Source organism: Ipomoea nil, unplaced genomic scaffold (assembly GCF_001879475.1).
Source record: "Ipomoea nil cultivar Tokyo-kokei standard unplaced genomic scaffold, Asagao_1.1 scaffold1770, whole genome shotgun sequence".
Lineage (NCBI taxonomy): Eukaryota > Viridiplantae > Streptophyta > Magnoliopsida > Solanales > Convolvulaceae > Ipomoea > Ipomoea nil.
The window spans coordinates 1,429,499-1,445,568 of record NW_017618198.1 but is presented as its reverse complement, the minus strand read 5'-3'; the positions used below and the strand labels follow the sequence as shown (position 1 = coordinate 1,445,568).

Here is a 16,070-nt window from a genome sequence, read left to right as displayed (position 1 = left end):
TTATTTGTTGAATTGTCTAAATTCATTTAATATCTTATGGTTGTGCTATTACCTTTATGTATTTCTTTTAAAAGGACCAATCAATGCAAAACCTTTGACTGTTATATGTTAATTGAGTTTTTTCCACTTTTGGTCCCTCGACTTCCCTTGTGGTGACAAATGGGATTTACGACTTTTATTCCGGACATAATAGGTGCTGAACTTCAATTTTTTTTTCACATTTAGTCCCATCCGGCCAACCCACCGGAATTAGTCTCAACCCTTATTATGGTAAGGGTATTCTAGTCATTTCTAACCCATGTAAAATGTAAAATGATTAAATAAAAGATTTATTCCGTATTGACACCTCAATCTCGTCTCTCTCTGTTCGAATCGAAGGTGTGCGAAGAAGGAAGAACAAAAACCCCAGCGTAATTGACTACTATAGTGTCTCTGTCGGATTTAGCGCGAAACACCACCGGACAAGCTGTAAAATCGTTCGTTGATGCCGCATATGGCTTCTCATCAGCGAAGTTGTTCTTCATCGGATTGGGCATCACATGGTAAGTACACTGGCAAAAAGTTAAATTATTTGCTTTTTTGGAATGTTGAGGATGCTTTTATGCAGTTAGGGGAGCATATTGATAAAGTTGATCACTTTAGTATATATTAGGGTTTCATTGGGACCCATGACTGTATATATTTTAGGGTTTAGCTTGGACCCATATCTGTATAAATTAGGGTTTAGTTGGGACCCAGCTCGACCATTTGGGGACCATTTTTACTTTTTTCATTTGTTTATTTCATCTGCAAATGTGAATACCATTTCTGTATACACTTTATGCATATTCTGTGGGGACCATTTTTGTTTTTTGCATTTGTGATATCACTGCTCTGAATTTGTGTTACAATTTGATTTGATTTTTTATTGTAAATATTTGTCTTTGAAGGTGAAAATGTTGAATATGACAGTGACACTGAGGGCAGTGAGTATAATGAACTAAGTGGTGATGATGACAATGTTCAAAATAAGGATGACATAGAGTTTGATGAACATATAGATTATGGAGTTGAAGATAGTGGTTTAATAAATAACTTAGAAAACGAGGTGGGCAGTAAGGCTTTGCAAAGTGATACATTTGACCCTAACCTTTCTGATGATGCTTCAATTATGGAATCAGATAGTGATTGTGAGATAAGTGGTGGATTATGGACTAACTTTAGGGCAAGTACAGATATGAATGATCCTGAATTCACTCTAGGAATGACATTTGCCTCTAAGCAAGAGTTTAAAGAGGCTGTTCATAACTATGCCATTAAAAATGGAAAAGATATGAAGTTTGTGAAGAATGACAAATATAGATTCATTGTAGAATGTAAACAAGAGGGGTGTCCTTTCAGAATAAGTCTTAGAAAAGTTATAAACTCTTTGTCATGGAGGATTTTAACGATGGAGCAAAAGCATGATGGATGTTCATGGGCTTTCGATAATAGAATGATGAATTCAACTAAAATAGCCAAGAGGTGGAGCAAGGAAATCAATTATAATCCTGATTGGAAGATGTTAAAGTTTAAAGAAAAAGTTCATGATGATGACAAGTTCAATATGAGTGAGAGGCAGACCTATAGAGTGCTTGCTAAGGCTAAAACTATTCTGAAAGGAAATGAAGAAGAGAACTTTAATAAACTTTGGAGTTATGAGCTGGAAATTAAAAGAACAAATCCAATGTCACGTTGTTTTGTTCAATTGAGTGACTTGAAAGAAATGAATGGGGATACACGATTTCTTAGGTTCTACATGTGTTGGGATGCATGCAAAAAAGGCTTCAAATATTGTAGGAAACTGATTGGAATTGATGGGACTCACTTAAGGACAACTACTGGAGGTGTGTTGCTCAGTGCTGTAGGGATTGACTCTAATGATAGCATTTTTCCATTGTGTTATGCTATAGTTGAGAAAGAAACTATACAATCCTGGACATGGTTTCTAGACTTTATGAAAACAGACTTGGATATTACTGCTTGGAATGAGGATGAATTCACTTTAATTTCAGATAAACAGAAAGGTTTAATTCAAGCTTGCAAGGCTATTTTACCTAAAGTGGAGCACAGGTTCTGTGTAAGACACCTTCATGGTAATATGAAGGTTGCAGGGTTCCAAGGTAAATCACTTAAGGATGCATTATGGTCTTGTGCAAGAGCATACACTGTCACTGATTTCAATAGAGGGTTTAGACGTTTGAATGAGTTAGATGGGAATGCATTTGAGTGGTTAGCAGATAAACATCCTAAAGAATGGTCAAGATCACATTTCTCATGTGCATCACAGAGTGATATGTTGGTCAATAACATATGTGAATGTTTTAACAGTGTCATATCTGAAGCAAGACAATAACCCATTATTGGCTGCCTAGAAAGCATCAGGAAATTGTTAATGAAGAAACTTTATGAGAAGAGAGAGACTGCAAAAAAATGGACTCAGAGTATCTGCCCTAGGATCTTGGACAAGTTAGCTGTGATAGAAAAACAAGCTGCAAGTTACAGGGCAACTCAGAGTGATTATCATCTGTTTGAAATCCAAGGAATGTATGGGGACCAGCAAGAGGTTGATTTGCAAAGAAAAAGATGTTCTTGCAGAAAATGGGATTTAACTGGAATCCCATGTAAGCATGCTGTTTGTGCTATTTGGCTAAAGAAAGGTGTAGTTCATGAATATGTTGACAAATGTTATTCAAAGGAGACTTACCTAAAAATATATGAGGGATCCATACATCTAATGGCAGGGGCTACACATTGGCCATTAACTGACAGAAAACCTCCCCTTCCTCCACTGTACACTGCTAGACCATGTAGACCACAGAAATTGAGGAAAAGATCAGCTGATGAGCTCACCAAGAATGGTCAATCAGTTGCTAAGAATCAGGTCACCAAGGATGGGGTATCAGTTGCTAAGAATCAGCTCACCAAGGATGGGTTATCCGTTGCTAGGAGTCACATTCAGTTGCATTGTAGCATATGTAGGAAGAGTGGTCATAATTGCAGGAGTTGTCCAGAAAAGACAAAGTTAATTCATAAATAGGTATTTCTATTTCATAAACAGGTATTACTCAAGTGAATTCCATAAACTAACTTAAATTTTTTCTTTAATTTTTCTTTTTGGTTTTAGATGAAGCCAAGGAAAAGAGTGATCAAGCCAACTTCTGTACCAGTATCAGTTGATGTTCCAGTTCATGAAGATCCAGTTGATGTTCCAGTTCATGAAGAACCAGTTGATGTTGCTGTTACAGTTCTTGAAGATCCAGTTGATGTTATATGTCATGAAGATCCAACTGTTGTTCCAGTTCCACTTGAAGATCCAACTGAAGTTCCAGTTCCACTTGAAGATCCAACTGAAGTTGATGTTCCACTTGAAGATCCAGTTTATGTTCCAGTTTATGAGGAGGGAAATAACTTTGGGTTATTTAACATTCCAGTTGAGCCGGTTACACTGAATGAGCAGGAAATAATGGCTCAAGAAGATCTTGATTTCTATAATCAATTTGATTTCTCAACACCATTTGAAGACCAGCCTGTTCCACATCAAGACCAACCTGTTCCAGCTAAAGACCACCATGTTGCAGATGAAGGTTGTTATGGGCAATCACCAAAGAACAAGGGCAAGGGAAAAGACAAAGCCAAGAAACAAAAACATCTTAAGAAGAGAGGTATTGCAGGAAGGACAAGGGCTTCCAAGACTTTCAAGTCTGTGTTCTTTGGAAACTCTGATGATCCATTAACCATTGACTAAACACCTAAGCTGGGAACTACTGTTATATGTATGGGAACTACTGTTTTTTGGGAACTACTGTTTTTTGGGAACTTAGATTTTGGCTAGCAATTGAAACAATATGTCAATTGAAACTGGTCAAATGTTTGGTAATATAATCTCTTTTGGTATTTCATTTTGGTAGTATGTGAAACTGATTATGATCATGATATATTCAACTTGTATTTTGCCCAAAAATATTAATGAAATCATCAGTTTGGTTGCAATCCACTATCTGTCAAGTGTGTTACAGTCCACAATCTGTCATGTGTGTTGCAATCCAGATTTGTAAGTTATTGGTTAATTTCATCTGCCAGTATTATTCATTAAGTGTGTGTTCACTCCAAATCCCTCATCAGTCCCCATTCCATCTACCTCATCCACATATTAACAAAGAAATTAAAAACTGAATGAAGTCTTAACTGCACAGCAAACTAATACACTTATAATTCAGTTCATCACAAACAACTTGAATTCCAACAAAGCAAACATTAATCAATCTTAAATGCCCAACATACTACATTAACTGCTTCAAATCCACTAAACTACTGTCAGTGTTACAAATAAGTAGGATTACAACGATAGCTACAAACATTATAAGTACATGAATCTTCCACTGTATTGGCTCAGCACGGAGTAACTGAACTTTATTTTTTTCTTCAGCTTTCACCTTCTCCTGCTGCAACTTTTGAATCTCTTCTTCATGTTTATTTATCTTCCTTAGCAAACCTGGGATTATTTTCTTCGATCTCTTACACATGGGAGGGTCGAACCATTCCATTGAGCTACATCTAGCTATTGGGCATTGCCAAAACCTTCTCCCAGGATTTTCATTCGTCCAGGAAGTTCGCAACTTCATTTGATACCCACAACGACAATGTATTACAGGAATCCATTCACCATATTCATAGTACATACCGGTCGAGTTAGATGTTGAAGAATTTGCATTCATCTTGCACGGCACACCTTCTTCGAACAAAGACAAATCGAACGCCTAGGGTTTTTGTTCTTCCTTCTTTGCAGCTCCTTCGATTCGAACAGAGAGAGACGAGATTGAGGTGTCAATAAGAAATAAATCTTATATTTAATCATTTTACATGGGTTAGAAATGACTAGAATATCCTTACCATAATAAGGGTTGAGACTAATTCCGGTGGGTTGGCCGGGTTCTTGGCCGGATGGGACTAAATGTGGAAAAAAAATTGAAGTTCAGCACCTATTATGTCCGGAATAAAAGTCGTGAATCCCATTTGTCACCACAAGTGAAGTCGAGGGACCAAAAGTGGAAAAAACTCTATGTTAATTTCATTCTATAAATTGATTCGGGTCTTAGGGTGTGTTTGAGAATAAAAAATAACTTCTATAAAATGTTTTATGAAAAAATGAATTATTTTTCATAAAATATTTTCATTTCTCGTGTTTGGTTGCATTCTAAAAAATTGTTTTTGTGTGTTTAATTTATTTTTTGTAAAATAAATAGAATTGTATAATTAAAATTTTAATTGTTGTTAACTAAAAAAGATTTGGCAACAACTATCTGTTGACTCAAAAAGAATTTCACTATATTTTGCCCATCTATTTTTTGCCCAGACTGGTTTTCGATATAAAAAAAAAAGAAGTCATTTTTCATAAAAAAACAAACTATTTTTCCTTTAACTGGAAACCATTTTTCGTTGACTTTAATTCTCCACCATCTTCCAAACACTAAATACTTGGAAAATGAATTCCGTGTTTTCAAACACACCCTTAATTAATGTTTTACCCCCTACCCCAGGATAAAGCTGGGTTTGATTTTACATCACATATTAGTAAATACATTAGAAAAAATGTCTTGTACCTAAAACGATATTCACTTCTGAAGTTTATTTTGGATTTGATTTGCATCACTTACGTGTAAGAGAGAGTATCTTAATTACACAATTTAGACTTCTTTTATACTAGCATAAAGTGCAAATGAAGATACTTTTCTAATGTGGAACAAAAATTACTGCTCTTCAAAGTTTTTTTTTTCAACTTATTAATGGGTACACTTCGATAATAAATTTTTCATTCAGCCATCATCTGTTTTGAATGTGTAATGTATAAAATTAAACCTCACACAAAGAATCTGAATTCACTTTTTTTTTTTAAAGATGTGTAAATCACGATGTGGTCCGGGTCTGTCGGTTTAACGGTCCAGGTCCACCCAACTAATCCCGGTTCGCTCGAGATGCTGGGAGCTGGCCCAGGAGAAATCGTCGCTTGTGGGAATCGAACCCGGGTTATCCCGAAATTCTCCTCCACGAATAGAGCTCATTTGATTTGACTCAAATCGGGAGTAGACCCAGCCCCACTCAAAACATTACCTTAAAATAACCTCTTTAATGCAATTTAACTAATTTGGAATAAGGGTCAAATAGGCCACCAAACTACACACCAAAATGCAATTCGGTCATTAAACTAAAAAGAACATGCAATTAGTTCCTAAACTAACCAATTTCATACAATTAGTCCAATTTACATATTTTCCAGGTTTCTGGTCACCCCAAATTTAAAATAATTATTTAAAAAAAAAAAACTTGGCTACCGGAAACGAAGAAGTTTCTTCGTTTCAGCACAGATGTTTTTTTTTAAAAAAATTAAATTTAGGGTGACCTGTTAAAAACCTGAAAAATCTACAAATTGAACAAATTGTATAAAATTGGTTAGTTTAACGATCCAATTACATATTTTTTGAATTCAATGATCTAATTGCAGTGTGTAGTTCGATGACTTATTTGATCCTTGTTCCAACTAATTTTTCTACAATAATATCACGTCAACTTTTGGTTTTAAGGAGTGCATGTCTAGTAACATAAGTGTTAAGACTTTTTATAAAGCTCTCGATTAGCCTACAGATTTGGCTGTAACTGGACAGTTGGGTACACTGCAACACTACACTCACATCACCCATTCATCCACTCCTAGATTGTGTTGTGGTGGATATTGGATAAGCTCCAAACCCAAATAATTGCACTTCCCATATATGTCCACACACTCTTCACTCTACTCCCCCCTTCTTTATCTACCCTAACTAATTAACCTCACTTCAATTCACCCATCTTCCATGGCTCTATCCATTGCTTCCACTGCACTTCCAAACATTCCCCTCAGGTTCAATATTCCTAACCACACAATCTCATCTATTTCTTGCTGTCCTATGATATGATGTTTTCTTGTGTTGTTTTTTTCAGACAGATACATAAGCAAAATTGGGTTTCTGGGCAGGCAAAAACATGCATAATGTTGTCATCAAGAACATGGCGTTTGAATGCTGGTAAAGAGGTTTCAAGTGTTTGTGAACCTCTTCCTCCTGATAGGCCTCTTTGGTTCCCTGGTAGTTCTCCTCCTGAATGGCTTGATGGCAGGTCGTCTGATATATATATTCATGGAATAAATTTCTTCATTTTTTAATTGCGTTGATTAACATTACTTTTCTGGGTTGCTTTCTTCATTATATTGCAGTCTTCCTGGAGATTTTGGTTTCGACCCACTGGGATTAGGTATATATATATATATATATATATATATATATATATATATATATATATATATATATATATATATATACAGATAGATCAGATGATAGTATAGTTGTAGTTGCCTTTGGTACACTATATATGGACCTCATATATCAATGCTAGCTACTTGCACTTATCCAAGGTGACTCTGTAAGTGACATAGATTCACGGCTGGAAATCAAGGAATTTCCGATCACCTGAAAGTGATCTTAAATCAAGTCGGAAGCTCTTGTTCTGACTACTAATTTTAGTATTTAGGAAAACTTTTGTCGCTATTTCCGACCACCTGAGGTCGGAAATAGCATTCCAATTTTGTAAAGTGGTTGGAAAATCAAAGATTTCCAGTCATGATTGTCAATGAAGGTAAGGAGACTTGAATTGAATTGGTGCAGGGTCTGATCCAGAGCTGCTGAAATGGTTTGCGCAAGCGGAGCTGATGCACGGCAGATGGGCAATGCTAGCGGTGGCCGGAATACTGATCCCGGAGTGGCTGGAGGGGCTGGGGTTCATCGATAACTACTCATGGTACGACGCCGGCGCCAGAGAGTATTTCGCGGACCCGACGACTCTATTCGTGGTGCAGATGGCGTTGATGGGGTGGGCGGAGGGGCGGCGATGGGCGGATATAATCAAGCCAGGTTGCGTCGACGTGGAGCCGACGGTGCCGCACAAGAAAAAGCCGAAGCGGGACGTTGGGTACCCTGGCGGGCTGTGGTTTGACCCGTTTATGTGGGGGAGAGGCTCGCCGGAGCCGGTGATGGTGCTGAGAACCAAGGAGATCAAGAATGGCCGGCTGGCTATGCTGGCATTTCTGGGGTTCTGTTTCCAGGCCATTTATACTAAACAGGGGCCTATTGAGAACCTCATGTTCCACCTTGCTGATCCTGGCCACAACAATATCTTCTCTGTATGTCATCTAATCTCTCTATCTTTACTTCAATTCTCAAGTATTGATGGTTTGTTTGCATGGTTTTTGCAGGCTTTCACCTCACACTGATGTTTTCATGTTTTGAGGGGTATGAGAAGTATAGAAAGATCAAGATGAGACAGACAGATAAACTGAAAGAAATATAGACTTTGTTGAATCAAGACTTTTCACTGGATTAATTTTTTTTTTTTTTTTTTTTTGTATTTTCAATGACTGGGACTAAAAGGACAACAGAAGAGAAGATTTCTCACTCAAATCTTGTGTTTCTTCATTCCTGTTTATACAGATTAATTACTATTGTTCTCACGCCCTTATTTTCATCACAGCCCTACATTGGGACATAGGTGTTTCTTACACTACACTATACAATCCCAAATTGTAATGAATGTTGACAATACTCACCTCGTATGAACAACACAATGTACAACAAACATCATGGCAGGGCCGCATCGCGCTCTTCTTATCCATCTTCTGTGGAACAGCAGAGCTCACAGCAGGTACAGCAACTTAAGCATGCCAATGCAGTGAGACACTGTGTCAGCACAATGGCACACTGGTCATTCAGCTTGGAACATGCCTGGATACAGCACATGCAGCAGCATTTGTGGCACATCTTCCCGCAACAGTTGGATGCTGCCTTCACGAAAACCTCAGATGCTTCGGGTTTTGCCCCGATAACTCCTGCGGGAGTGTTTGCAGCTGTGGCAGTGAGGTTGCCGAAACCGTGGCCAAGATTCTGGAATATTTTAATCCTTTGTGATTTAGGATCTTCCGTTTTCTGTTTATCTGTACCCTGCTATGGTTTGCATTTGGTTGTAAGTGGCATGGTTCAAATACAATCCAAGAAAATTATGTGGAATGCAAATTTATGAAGTGAAAATGAAATCTCAATTTATGACAAATGGCAAAAGTTATCAACATACAGCTTTGAGCATAGATTGGACCCTGTCCTTTATTTATTGATAAATATACCTTCGTTTTCTTAGTTGGCTCTGGAGTTCCCTTTGTTTTCTCAGTCACTACCAGTGCCATGCGTGTATACTCAGAAACAATAGAATTTTGTACACTCATTTGTGCTATCTGCAGATAAGAGAAATGTCACAGTAAGATGTGTAAGCTGGTAATTAATAATCATGATCCAAATTCTACTGAGATCAATTGAAGTTGAGATCTAATGGCCAGAGTAACTCGATGGCAGTCATGCTATGAGGTAGAGAACTAGAATGACCTTCTCCTCAAGCTCCTTGTCCTCAGTAAACCATGCCTGGGCTGTGAGCATCATGATTTGCTGGGGTGCTAATACCTGTGAAACAATACATAAGCAATTTATTACGAGTGAAATAATTTTTCAGAAACAAATGTGGCATGCCAATAGCAATACATTATACATCTGAGCAATGAGTATATAAAGCTATCAAGCTAAATAGTGTCTTGAATCTGCAAATTTTGCTAACAAATGCTCAAATTTCTCATAATGCCTTTCTGTAAATGGCCAATTTGAAGCAAACTGGCTACCTGTTTCTCTTAATACTGTTCCTTTTGGATTATACAGTTATGGTGTATTTGTGTGAGGTGTATTGCATGGGCTATTTTTGGCACACCTATTTCTTGAGTGCCACAGAATTCTTAGGGTGCATAAATATTGTTGGAAATTTAACTATATTAAGGTATGCATTTAGTGTTCTGGAGGATTTGAGCCTACTAGGTGCTCGCCTTTCCTGAAATGATATTGTTCTCCAGTTCATGTCCCAATGAGACGCCAGGAAAAATAAAATAAAGGATCTAGACCTTACCTTATCAAGGGGCATGCCCTCTGCCTCTTGTACCTTTAGGTCGACAGATAAATTGCTCATGTCTGCAAGGGAACCTGTAGCCGTAAGGATATCAGGAAACACTCCACGGTATCTGCCTGAGAGAATCAGTGGGCTTTCTGATGAAAGATCTGGAATTTGAGATGGATATACCTGTCATGAAAATTTTAAAGATTCTTTATTATATAAATTATGCACATTTGCATAGAACTGATAGAAGCACCATACTCCCCTCCTATACATCTTCTAGAATAATTAAGGTTAAACAATTGATTGAAATTCTAAACACAAAACATTCTTAAAGGAATGCCCTTTAACTGACTCATCAGAAAATTATACATTGGTAAACTTCATAGTAACCTAGAGTTTAATGTTGTCATTTCTACATTCCACTTCACAAGTTTCAGCACTATAGACCAATATGCATGTATACTGACCTCAAAGTCCTCAAGATCAAGACTTCCAAAGTCAATGGCAATATTTGCAAGAAAGATGGATGATGCTTTGGCAAACAGTCCTTCCACTCGAGCCTCAAGTGTTTCTGAACACGCACAAAAATGAATAGCTAAGATAAATCAAATACTCCGTATCATAATACAAGTTCACTGGCAGTCTGGCACAACTTATTTATATGAGAAACAAATGCAGGCAACCTATCTTAACAACAAACAACAGAGAGATCAGAAGTATACTTGTTGCCAACAACCCAATTCAGGACAGATTTTATATCCAATGTTCCAAGTCCAGTTAATACATTAACAGCAAGGTATCATTTAAAATCCCACTGCCCATTCCTGTCATCAGATATTGCACTTCAAGAATGAATCTCTTCTAATGTATACTGCAGACCTAGAAAACTTACCTCCATCATGAGCCGCATCATAAAAGCCACGACTCAACATTGCAAGCATGTGGAGAAAATAATGGTTACAGAACCGTCCTGAAAGTTTTCAAGCTTGATCAGTCAATTACCATAGAGGAACTATAAGAGCTCTTCAGTTAGAAAGTTCACAGCCAAGTGACAAAACACAATTTTTTCTCACAGAATAGAACAGCCTTAGGACTTGGGAGGGATTGCTCCTATTTCTACATTACATACCAACGCCCAAAGTATACACCCGTGGGCAAATAGTCCTGTCCTTTGTTAGATGACTTTTCATGACATCACAGATGTGTCTTTCATCTTCAACAGCTCCATCAGTGATGAGGAAAATAATCGGAATGGTTTTGCTCGTGTCAGACAACATTTCAATGGCCTGACCAAGTAAAAGAATTGTGTTAAACATGAAAATCACAATCATTAATGAATAAAGGACATATTTTCAACCCCAGAGAAGACAAGGCAGATTTACAGTTGGTAGACTATTATTAAAACACATTTCACTATCAACTCCAACAGTTGTGGACAAAAAAAAAAGGTTGAGACATAAAAGAGTCAGCAGTTGTATATGTGTATGAATATGTACGTATCTGAATACTGAAAGGTAGTGTGTTTATCAATAAATACATTGGCAAAATAAACTGGTGGAATTTCATGAAACTAATTGAGAAAAGGATATAACCTGATTTAGCGGATTCAAAATGTTTGTGTCACCACCAGCAATAAAATTTGCGCTTATCCACTCCATTGCATTTTGAATAGATTCCTTTGTTGCCAGCACAAGAGATGATGAAAATCGGTAAGTTTCACCACTAAATGTTATGATATTAAATGAGTCTTGAGGGTCAAGCTTGAAAAGTGCTGAAAAGAGTGCGGCTTTTGTATCCTCAATAGGTTTTCCTCTCATGCTGCCACTAATATCAACAACAAATACCACTTCCTTTCTGAATACCTATCAAACAAACAATATAAATATAAGTGCAGGAACAACTTCTCCTTATTGTCCCTCAACCTCAAACAGAGAGTAAGTCCAGAATAGGCTAATACAGAGTAATACATTATCCACTAGCCAATACAGCCACTGGGAAAGCCAAAGAGTGATCAGTTATGCCCAATAGATTATTTAGCATTCATAAGTAAACATAGAAATAAAGGAACGACCTTTCTGCTCTGCTCATTTACTGGAAAAAGATAGCAGCAGAACATCTCTCTTTGGTCAATGTCAAGTGCTCCAGGAGATTGCAAAAGCACACCGCCATAGGTTTGGCCTGTTGAAATCTGAATACATGAAGGTAACCAAGGATGCGAATGAAAGTTCATTAGAATGCAACATGAGAAATAATATACCAAAATTTAAAATTATCAAATTAGTAGTCAACATGGAAACAGGTGACTTTCCTATTGGAAACCATATCAGTAACCACAGTAGTTTTATAGGAAATTAGAAATGGCCTTACAGTGTAAGCAAAGACAAAATCATTACTGGACCAGTTGAGAACGTCTGCTTCATACAAGAAGGTCTGCTTCCCACTATGGCGTCGTAGTTCCTAAAAAACCACAACTTATCTGTGATTACAATCATAATTAACTATTGAATCAGGAAATGTTTAAAATTTAACACAAGCAACACCTTTATAGGATGACTAGCTGTCTTACACAAAACTTCTGCTCCAGGACACGAGTTTGCATTCAGACTTATCTTTTCCTTTTTTGAAATTTTCTTTCCAGCTGGAGTCACATATTCTGGGAAATTGAAAGGGATGTTCAGGGTGAATTGCCCATCATGGTATAGTAACTTCTGAGACCATCTAATAGTGACTGACAGATTTGTTCCCCCATCAATCTGAAGATTAAGTCTAATGTATTTATTAAAAAAAAAAAAAAGATAATTATCACGGACAAACTTTAGGGAATAAGTATGTTATGGTAGCAGAAGTCCTACCTGTGGAATTTTGAGGGTAAAAATATTGGGCTTCAAATAGTTTCCATCATCAACCTTTGCAGCCACCTTCCCTGAATCTTTTTGATCCTCAAAGGCAATGATTTCAGTACAATAAAGTTCCCTTGGTACTTCAACCTCAACACCTAGAATTGAACCCTGTTAGCCAAATAATTTATCACTTGAGAACAAACAACTAGTGGTGTTTCACAAAAGTGAAACAAGGGAAGCATAATAAAGTGCCCATTATCTAATACAGAAAAACATGAACATTATTATATACAGCTAGTGATCATGAGGTGATAACTATCAGATAGCAGGCAACAGGGGAGAAGGTCATCAAACTATCCTTATTTGTATAAAACATAAAACCCAACCCCCTAAATATCACCTCGTTAGGGTGCTTGATTTTCCATTACAGATTATCAAGGTGACCATAACTGAGAAGATAAAGACATGTAACTTTTGCATTATTGAAACAATCTTCAATTACTATCTATAAGTTTGTCACACCAAGAAGGAGCTGGTCTGAGTTCAACAGAACAGACACCATAAGTTATATAAGCATGTCCCTTGTTAGCATGAAAGGTGAAATTAACCTCATATGTGCACCCATTCTATAATATATGAAAGTAGAATATTTCAACATTCTATATATAGAAGGGGAACACAAATACTATTTTGATCCCAACAAGTCAATCCCGAAACTGAATTTTTTTCCATTTCCTTAATATCACAGCAATTTATTCCGACGAAAGCAATGAATATAATAATAATAACTTTATTCCTCAAACCAGTTTTAACAGACCAAAAATAAAAATAGAAATTAAATTAAATTAGACGTAATAATAATGTAAGTGAAGGTAAAGTAAATAAAAAGTTTGGTTATATAATTATGTACCTGTTCGCCCATCGGAATAGCTAAACAGCAATCGCAACTCCGGCTCCCCATGACGCAATGCACGCGCCAGGAGCCGGTGAGGGTTACGAAAGCGGTGTCGAGATAGCAGTCAACCTGGAGGGAGACGGCGTTCATCTGGAGGGGAATCAGGGCGGGAGGATCGCACCTGCCGTGCACGTGAGGCTGGTAGCTGGGGATATCGGGGTTATCAACGATGGCAGGGTTCTCGATGACGGCGTAGAGCATAGGAGCGGAGGGAAGATAGGAGCTGGCCGCCTTCTCCATGGGGGTTATCGGCTTCGGCGCCGCCACGGCGCGGTCCTTGCCGAAGTAAATCCGCTTGGACAGCCGGAGGCCATCCTCCACGGCATTCGCGAACTCCTCCGCCATGAGTTGGCTGGCAGGCAGTTAGCAGTTAGCACGGAGGAGGAAAGCGGAGGCAGACGTGGGAGGGGAGGGGTAAAATGGTAAGGAATGTGTAGAAGGTTCGGCTATGGAGGAATTCGGACGGTGACCGACGATCGAGGGATGAAGAATAAGAATGGATGAATTCTCGGAGAAAGCGACGGACGTTAAACACGTCGTGATTGTTTGGTTCCTTTGCTTCTTCCTTCAAACTCAACCTCTTTCTTTCTCTTTCCATTAATATTCTTATTCTCCCTATTTTATTTCTCCCTAGTATCTTTAGTATATTGAGTTTTTCTTCTCTTTTTTTTTTTTTTCTTAATTCTTTTTTGAAATAAAATTCACTTTTGGTCTCAAGTTTTTTGAGATCTTATCACTTTTGATGCACAACTTTAAATTTTTTTAATTTTGATGTCTAATTTTGTTATTTTTATCAATTTTGATCCTTCTGAACAAATTGACCCTGTGAAATGTTGCCGAATTTTATATTTTAGGGGTAAAATTGTCATTCCAAAGAAAGATCTTCAATATTTAAACAAATGAAAATTCATATTAAGAGAAAAAAAAGAGTTTGTCAATCGTCAACGCTATAAATCACATAGATCAGTGTATAGTTTCTGTTTGTCTTTCCCATCATTCTCATCGATTAAACACCTATAGATATGATTTTACAGTGATTTTGTTTAGATATTGAAGATGTTTCCTTGGGATGACGATTTTATCTCTAAAAATATAAAATTCGGCAATATTTCACCGTCAATTTGGCCGAAATATCAAAATTGATAAAAATAACAAAATTAAAATTGAAAAAATTTAAAATTATGCACCAAAAGTGATAAAACCTCAAAAGTCGTGAGACCGAAAGTAAAATTAATTCATATAATAATATATCAAATATAAATATATTGTTCACCTATTTGGTATCGGGTTTATATACAAGTTTAATAAATAATTAATATTCACTTCACAAGATCATCAAGAAGAAATCAACCTACATATCAAGAGGTCTGTTGATCATATAATATATAAGACAAAAATATCTATATTATAAATTTATAATTAAGATGAAATACATAATTCAATTTAATAAACACAATGCCTGAAACTTATACCTAAATCACTAATTTACAAGTAGTCCATCAAAGTAAAAAAAAAAAAAAAAAAACAACAAGAATGTGTGTGTGTGTGATGTGTCTGTGTGTTTGTGTGTGTGGATAGAGAGATACTACATAATTAAATATGGGTCTTTCATAAGATCAAAAATCAACAATGGACATTTGAAGCGTCCTCCCAAAAATGAAACCCCGCACACCGTTGAATCATTATAACTTGAGGTGAGTCAATCAAGATAACAATTCGTTTCTTGGTGAATCTAATTAATATAAGACATGCAATTCTTACTCTTGAATTCTCGAATAGCTTTTAAGAACATGCAAAAATGAATGTTATGTAAGGATTCTAGTAAAGAAAGAGTAATATTTTTTTCTTAATGATATATATTTATTAATTTTAAATAAAAGAAATAAATATTAAATAAACTCTAAATTTAACTTCTTCTTCTTTTAATTATACAATCCTCTCATTCTTTTATTGGTTGAATTTCTATAATAAGAAAGGACAAAAGCTCATATTAATTAATTATATATGCTTGGATTGACTATTATTTTGAAATTGAGTTGATGTAACATTTTTGTAAGTAATAATAATCCGTCTTCATCAACGTAACAACTAACAATGCAGCCTTCTTCATATCGTGGGTTGCAGCTGCAAGCGAAAGCTTCAAGCTCCATCATTGCAATCTGCAATAAATCCAATCATCACTTTAGAGTGTCAATATATATATATATATATATATATATATATAGGCGTGTTCAGGTGCGGCG

At 36.6% G+C, this 16,070-nt stretch overlaps 3 protein-coding genes across 5 annotated transcripts; 2 read left to right on the top strand and 1 right to left on the bottom strand.

Moving 5' to 3' along the window:
• Positions 1–493: 493 nt before the first annotated feature.
• LOC109192291 lies at positions 494–2,374 on the top strand. Its single transcript, XM_019342866.1, has 2 exons — positions 494–542; positions 930–2,374. Exons 1-2 carry the CDS (start codon positions 494–496, stop codon positions 2,372–2,374), a joined length of 1,494 nt encoding a protein of 497 aa, XP_019198411.1.
• A 4,280-nt stretch (positions 2,375–6,654) lies between these two features.
• Positions 6,655–8,522, top strand: LOC109192433 (photosystem I chlorophyll a/b-binding protein 6, chloroplastic). 2 transcript variants are annotated; one of them, XM_019343074.1, is made up of 7 exons: positions 6,655–6,813; positions 6,854–6,916; positions 6,997–7,170; positions 7,268–7,305; positions 7,716–8,230; positions 8,303–8,327; positions 8,408–8,522. In XM_019343074.1, the coding sequence occupies exons 2-6, from the start codon at positions 6,870–6,872 to the stop codon at positions 8,318–8,320; spliced, it is 792 nt and encodes a 263-aa protein (XP_019198619.1). In that variant the 5' UTR covers positions 6,655–6,813; positions 6,854–6,869; the 3' UTR covers positions 8,321–8,327; positions 8,408–8,522. The 2 variants fall into 2 exon arrangements, with proteins under 2 accessions (XP_019198619.1, XP_019198618.1); XM_019343073.1 differs by having other exon boundaries at positions 8,303–8,522.
• LOC109192431 (inter-alpha-trypsin inhibitor heavy chain H3-like) lies at positions 8,495–14,421 on the bottom strand. Of its 2 annotated transcripts, none has more exons than XM_019343069.1 (13): positions 13,783–14,421; positions 12,885–13,040; positions 12,573–12,785; positions 12,400–12,489; positions 12,104–12,220; positions 11,625–11,894; positions 11,162–11,318; positions 10,925–11,002; positions 10,500–10,603; positions 10,045–10,215; positions 9,480–9,554; positions 9,224–9,331; positions 8,495–9,047 (listed from the first exon to the last, which is right to left on the bottom strand). In XM_019343069.1, exons 1-13 carry the CDS (start codon positions 14,170–14,172, stop codon positions 8,712–8,714), a joined length of 2,265 nt encoding a protein of 754 aa, XP_019198614.1. In that variant the 5' UTR covers positions 14,173–14,421; the 3' UTR covers positions 8,495–8,711. The 2 variants fall into 2 exon arrangements, with proteins under 2 accessions (XP_019198614.1, XP_019198615.1); XM_019343070.1 differs by having other exon boundaries at positions 8,495–9,044.
• Positions 14,422–16,070: the final 1,649 nt, after the last annotated feature.